At 54.8% G+C, this 7,040-nt stretch overlaps 1 protein-coding gene across 1 annotated transcript; it reads left to right on the top strand.

The window, feature by feature from the left end:
* The first annotated feature begins 118 nt into the window (after positions 1 to 118).
* Positions 119 to 3,002, top strand: LOC136373383 (olfactory receptor 14C36-like). The gene is made up of 2 exons (XM_066338293.1): positions 119 to 127; positions 2,059 to 3,002. Exons 1-2 carry the CDS (start codon positions 119 to 121, stop codon positions 2,995 to 2,997), a joined length of 948 nt encoding a protein of 315 aa, XP_066194390.1. The 3' UTR covers positions 2,998 to 3,002.
* Positions 3,003 to 7,040: the final 4,038 nt, after the last annotated feature.

The following is a 7,040-nucleotide window of genomic DNA, read 5'->3' as shown; positions in this document are numbered from 1 at the left end:
AAGGCTCTGTGTGGCCAGGCAGAGGCAGGCAGGACGCAGAGCTGTCAGCAAAGGAAGGGGCCAGCCAGGTGGGGCAGCCGAGGGGTGACGACAGCCTGCAGGGACAGAGGCACAGGGCATGGACACCGTAGGACACACTGGCCTGGGCAGGGCACAGGGTTTGCTCAGCATCAGAGACACCTTTCCCTGGTTTGTCCCCACCTGTCACCACTGCCTGCAGTGTTCTGCTCTAACTGGAACCTGGGGACACTTTCTCAGCCATGTCTCTCACTGGGTTCCATCAAAACTTCAAGAAACTTTGAGTCTCAATCTTACTTCAAAAAGTTCTCCAAAAGTTCTTGAAAGAGTTCTTGAAACTTTTTTAAACATTCTCTGAGGCTGACACCATTGCCAACAACACCAAATGCACGGGAGGGTCATTAAAGTCCTTTCTCAGTTGTGTCCCTCAGTGGAACCCATTAAAACTTCAAGAAACTTTGGAGTTTGTATGTGACTTTGGATTCTTGAGAGATTTATTTCACTGACTCTCAGGGACTGATGTTCAGGGACTCAGCACTAAACCTCCAAGAGGCTCATTAAAGTCCTTGTGCTGTGTCTGTGCTGATGAGCTGGGCTGGGCTCCTGGCATAGAGGCAACTCTTGGAAAACAAGAAGAGCTTCAAAAAGACATTTCTCCTGAGGAGCAGCTCCTTTCCCAGCCCAGCAGGGCTGAGGGCACTGCCTGCAGGTACCTGAGAGGGGTGAAGCAGACAGAGGATTAAAGAAACTGGAAGGACAATTCTGAGATTATTCTAGGAGAAATCTTCACAACCTTTGAAATCTCCAAGCTTCTTCCTGGAGAAATCTTCACCCCTTCTGGCACAGTAAGTCTCTGGCTGCAGGGATCTCCTAAAGCTGCCCCAGGACAAGACTGACAGCACTGTAAGGATGGCTCTGCTGCCCTTTCTGCTTTGGGGGAGGATGTGCTCCAGAGCGGGGCTGCCCTGGGCACCGTCAGAGGGACAGGGCAGGACGGCTCCTGCTGCCAGGGACGGCTGCAGGGGCTGGAGCTGGGGCTGCAGCCAGGGCTGCCCAGGGCTGTGGTGCAGAGCAGGTGCTGCAGCCCTGAGGGCTCTTGGCCAGGCCAGGGGATGGGCCACCTGCCAGGGGCAGCTCCCCATGGGCTGTGGGGAGAAGTTGGAGGTGGAAGGAGCCACCCCCATCAGGGCAGGTTCCTCCTGCTGTGGAGATGGTGCTGCATGGCCAGGGCTGCTCTCAGCTTTCTCCTAAAGGAAAGGGAAAGGGGCTGTCAGGGCTGTCTGTGTCACTGACACTCCTGCACTGTCACCCTGGGCATCAGCAGATCTGCCTCAGAGCTCCCTCAGAAAGTGCCTCCTCACCCTCCTCTACCTCCAGACAGCACCAGCAGCACCCTGGCTTGCAGCATCTCTGTTTGTCTGAGCTGCCCTTAAGGCCCTGCTGCCAGGGAGATGGCCCTGGGCAGTGGCCTGTGCTGGGAGGGGTGTGCAGGGCAGAGCTGAGCCCCCAGGGCTGGGCTGGGCTCTGGGAGCACTGGCAGGGACAAGGCTTGGATAGAGACAAACAGCTCCCAGTAGGCACAGCTCCAGGCAGCAAAGAGTCAGAACAGCCCTTGGTATTTGTCTCTAGCCTGCTGCACAGAGAAAGAGAGAACAGTTTAGCGAAATTAATTTTGAACCTGGAGCCTTCAAAAAGTCCACTTTGTTTTCCAAAGATGTTGTACGTGTGTCCATCCTGAAACAGTGGGAGGTGAAATGAACAAAGGGCACCTGTGTGGGGACCAGCAGGTCTGACTGCACTGGAGCACAGGGAGTTTTGTTTCCCTTCTAGGCTCCCCAGAGTTCAGCCTGACAGGAATGCTGAAAATAAGGCCGTAACTCAGCAGCACAAACATCAACTCAAAAATTTAAAAATTTCTGAATTTCCTACAAAACAACAGAAATACTTTTAAAGGGATTCCTAATAAAAGAGCATAGGATTGTCTAAAGGAAATCTCTCCCAGCTTCTCACTGTTTTCTTTTAACAGCCCACGATGCCCAGAGTGAAGAAATGTCCAACAGCAGCTCCATCAGCCACTTCCTCCTGCTGCCATTGGCAGACACACGACAGCTGCAGCTCCTGCACTTCTGCCTCTTCCTGGGCATCTCCCTGGCTGCCCTCCTGGGCAATGGCCTCATCATCAGCGCCGTCGCCTGTGGCCACCACCTGCACAGACCCATGTTCTTCTTCCTGCTCAACCTGGCCCTCAGCGACCTGGGCTCCATCCTCACCACTGTCCCCAAAACCATGCACAATTCCCTCTGGGACACCAGGACCATCTATGCAGGATGTGCATCTCAGCTATTTATGCTTCTCTTTTTCATCACTTCAGAGTTTTATTTCCTGACCATCATGTGCTACGACCGCTACGTGTCCATCTGCAAACCCCTGCACTACAGGACCCTCCTGGGCAGCAGAGCTTGTGCCCACATGGCAGCAGATGCCTGGGCCAGTGCCTTTCTCTATTCACTGCTGCACAAGGCCAATACATTTTCCCTGCCCCTGTGCCATGGCAATGCCCTGGGCCAGTTCTTCTGTGAAGTTCCCCAGATCCTCAAGCTCTCCTGCTCATGTTCCAAACTCGGGGAGCTTGGGATTATTGTGCTTGGTGTCTCTTTAGCTTTTGGTTGTTTTGTGTTCATTGTTTTCTCCTATGTGCAGATCTTCAGGGCCGTGCTGAGGATCCCCTCTGAGCAGGGACGGCACAAAGCCTTTTCCACCTGCATTCCTCACCTGGCTGTGGTCTCCCTGTTCCTCAGCACTGGTCCATTTGCTAACCTGAAGCCTCCATCCATCTCCTCCCCATCCCTAGATCTGGCCCTGTCAGTTCTGTACTCGGTGGTGCCTCCAGCCCTGAACCCCCTCATCTACAGCCTGAGGAACCAGGAGCTCAAGGCTGCAGTGTGGACACTGATGACTGGATGGTTTCAGAAACATTAAACTGCTGTCCAGTTTCTGCAAGGCAATTTGTAATAAAATACACCTTTGATACTTCTTGTTGGGTGGATTAAGGCTTTTTTCCCTGTGTTTTGGTTTTTCAATACTTTCCACAAATAAAGGCAATTGTATATGCCATCTGTCATTTTAAATTCTCTCCACCTTTGCTGTGGCCCCTGACTGTGTCAATGAGGAGCTGTGCTCTCAGTGGCTTTCAACAAACTAAAGGTTCTCCCAGCAGAAGTGCTCACTGCAGATCCCCCATATGTTCCCTTCTCTGGAGCTGCAGCAGCAATGTCTGTGTGCAGAGCTGGGGGCAGGTCAGGGGTGGCACAGCAGCTCTGCTCCTGCTGGCCACACCATTCCTGATCCAGGCCAGGTGCCACTGGCCTTCTTGGCCACCTGGGCACACTGCTGCCTCATGTCCAGCCTGCTGTCCAGCAGTGCCCCAGGTCCCTTTCTGCCTGGCCACTCTCCAGCCACTCTGTCCCCAGCCTGTAGCACTGCAGGGGTGGTTGTGGCCAAAGTGCAGGACCCGGCCCTTGGTCTAGTTAAACCTCCCATGGTTGGATTTGGGCCCTGGATCCTGTCCAGGGCCCCCAGCAGAGCCCTCCTACCCTCCAGCAGACCCACACTCACACCCAGCTTGGTGGCATCTGCAAATTTGCTGATGGTGGCCTCAGTCCCCTCATCCAGACCATCAGTGCAGATACTGAAATCCACCCTGGCTGGGTCTGATCCCTCGGCCATCCTGTGGCTGCCCTGTGGTGGCACTCAAGGTGATCTGTTCCATCACCTTGCCGGGCACCGAGGTCAGGCTGACAGGCCTGGAGTTCCCCAGATGCTCCTGCCAGCCCTTCCTGGGGATGGGCTCACATTGGCCCCTCCAGTCCTCTGGGACCTCCCTGCTGAGCCAGGACTGATGAGAAATGATGGAGAGCAGCTTGGGGAGCTCCTCCACCAGCTCCCTCAGCCCCCTAGGATGGATCCCATCTGCTCCCACAGACTCCTGTGAGCATCTGAGTGGCTCAGCAGGTCAGCAGCTGTTTCCTCCTGGATTACAGGGGGGCTCTTCTTCTCCCTGTGCCCATCTACCAGCCCAGGAGAGCACTTGTCCTGAGGACAACCTGTCTGATTGTGGAAACCTGAGGCAAAGAAGGGGTTAAGTACCTCAGCCTTTTCCTCATCTTTGGTAACCATGTCCCTCCCTACAAAAAAAGGAGGTTTATCTTTCCCCTCTGTTTGCCATTAATTTGTTGATTAAAAGATTTTTAGTATCTTTCACAGAAGCAGACAGGTTAAGTTCTAATTGAGCTTCCACATCTCTAATTTTCTTTCTGCATGACCTAACAACATCATTAAATATTTCCAAAGTTGCCTTCCACTCTGTCACAAGGTGATGCTCCCTCTTGTTTTTCCCTGAGTTCCTGCAAAAGCACCATGCCCAGCCAGACCACTCATTTTCCTCACTGTCTCCTCTTTGGCACACAGCTTGCTCCTATTCCTTCAGAATTTATGTCTCAGAGTGTGTCCACTGTTCCTGAACACCCTCTTTTTAAGAGCAGTTTCCCTTAAAACAATCAGTACCTGATTTGGCACTGCCTAAGTCTGCATCCTGAATAGGCCGAAGTCTGCTCTCTGTAAGTCCACTGTAGAAGTTTCAGAGATGCCCCTCCTTCTTCCACAGAATATCTTAAAAACTCAACAATTTCATGGTCCCTGTTCCCCAAACAGCCTCTGACCACCACTGATCTCCCACCAGCCCTTCTCTCTTTGTCAACAGCAGCAGACAGAGCTTCCCTTGGCAGTGGGAAGAGAAGGAAACCTCCCCAAAGTGCAGCTTGGAAGGCTCAGCCTGGAGCTGAGCACAAAGATAAGTCCCTCCAGGGCAGAATTTTGGTGCAGGAGGTGTCCCAGCGTGAGGCTGGGCCATGGCCTGGCTCTGTGTGCCAGGAGCCGGCAGCGCTGGGTGCAGGGAGCCCAGGGAGGGCACAGCAATGCTGGGCTGACAAATGCTGGGGGGACAGCGAGATGGGCGTGTGCAGCCGGCCAGGGCACAGCAGCAGCACGCCCAGGGGGCACAGCCTGCAGGACACATGGCCAAGGGCTGGGCAGGGCTGGCAGGGCCACAGGCACCCAGGCCTTTGTCCCCTGGGCTCTGCCAGCGCCTCGGGAGGCCCCACTGAAGGAACTTTCCTTCCAGGGGCTGCACTTGGCTCCTCCCTGGCCCCTCCCTGAGCAGGCTGGCAGGGCTGGCAGCTTGATGCCATTTGTCCTTGCTGCCATCCCAGTGCCCCAGCAAGAGCCCCGAGCCCCCCGGGAGGGACAGGCCCTGCTGTCCCAGGCCTGGGCTCAGGGCTTGGCCTTTCTGCTCCCTCCAGCCAGCCCAGGCCTGCCTCAGCATTGCAGTGCCCTGCTCACAGCCTCGGGCTCCCTGCACTCCTGGCCTCAAGGATCTGCTCTCACCAGTCCCTGGGGAGCCTTTGGCACTCCCTGCCCTCACTGGGGCCCAGGGATGCTCCAAGGGACTTGGGCTTTTGCTTCTGACTCCTTGAGCAGCTTCTTCCAGCTTCTCTCAGTGCCTGGGGCTCCTGGACTCAGCTCCAAATCCAGTGTGGGGCTGATTAAAATGCAGAAAGGCCTCAGAACCCTCTTGTCCTCCATTTGTATTCAAGTCTGCAGGGCTTGTGCAGCTGCTTGGAGTCAGTTTGGAGTTCTCTTATGGAGGAAGATTTCAAAGTGCAACTTGTTAAAAATGGGCCAGGAGACCTGTTCCTTTGAAAGGCCTTTATTAGTCCGCTCTTTCAAGGGGGAACTCGAGGGGTTGCCGCTCCCGCTCGGGCCGCCACTGAGGAGGAGGTGCCAGTTGAATCTGCTGCTCTCGCCGCAGAGTCGGGAGTTCCAGCCTTGCAGGAATCCCCAGGAACTCACTGGGCTCGTGTGCTCTAGGCATGTCACCATTTCCCAGTCTTTTTCTGGTCATGGCGAGGCGACAGAAGCAGAATCAGTCCTGAAATGAATAAAATGTAAGAAATTCCCATTTTTGACACAGTCTGTCATTTGTTAGGAAAGTTATGCTGTTTAAAATGTTATGCCAGTTGTACCCTGTCTGTTAAGAAAGTTATGCTCTTTGTACCAAAATTTGTACCCTCAAAACCTTATTCCAAGTTGTATACCCCCTCTAAAACCCCGGGTTCCCTTCCCCTTCCGTCAGGCTAGGCTGTCGCCGTTCCCCGCCGGCTCCTCGAACTGTCGGCCCCGCCTAATAGGAAAATCCAAGGACTTCCATGGTGCACCGCTCCAAACCGAAGTGCAGTTACTGGCAAAAGGACCCAAAAGCTGCGAGCCAGCACAAAATCCAGATAAAAGGGAGACACTACAACAATGAGAGGACCCTCAGCTACCTAAGGACTGAATTCTGCTTCTGCCACCTCGCCATGACCACAAAGAGACTGGGAAAAAGTGACACCCCTAGACCACCCGAGCCCAGTTGAGTTCCTGGGGATTCCCATGAGGCTGGAACTCCTGACTCTGCTGCGGCGAGAGCAGCAGATTCCTCTGGCACCTCCTCCTCAGCGGCGGCCCGAGCGAGAAGGGCGAGGAGAATGGCGAAAAGGGCGAGAACAGCGATAGGAGCGGTGACGGCGCAGGCGACCCCACGAGTTCCCCCTTGAAAGAGCTGACTAATAAAGGCCTTTCAAAGGAGCAGGTCTCCTGGCCCATTTTTAACAATTTGGGGGCTCGCTGGGATCTAAGCCACGCCCAGAAGAGGACCAGGACGGGAAGGCGCAGCCCATCGTCGGACCTCCTGGACAGCTGGACATCCCGGACCAGAGGACGACGCTCGCCAGCCTCGTGGGACGCCACTGAGCAGCATCAGTAAAGAACAACCAGTGGCAGGAGTGGAGACAAGCGAGTGTGGAGTGAATGAGAGGGGGGCCGGCAGCTCGGACCCCCCAAGCGAATTTGGACTGCTGAGTACCGTGTTTCCGCACCCCCACGAGGGGGCCGGCCGGGAAAAGCAGGAAGCGAGTGTATTGGGAGAG

The sequence above is a fragment of the Sylvia atricapilla genome, chromosome W (assembly GCF_009819655.1).
Source record: "Sylvia atricapilla isolate bSylAtr1 chromosome W, bSylAtr1.pri, whole genome shotgun sequence".
NCBI classification, from domain to species: domain Eukaryota; kingdom Metazoa; phylum Chordata; class Aves; order Passeriformes; family Sylviidae; genus Sylvia; species Sylvia atricapilla.
Note: the sequence above shows the minus strand (reverse complement) of the source record. Positions and strands in the feature narration are given on the sequence as shown.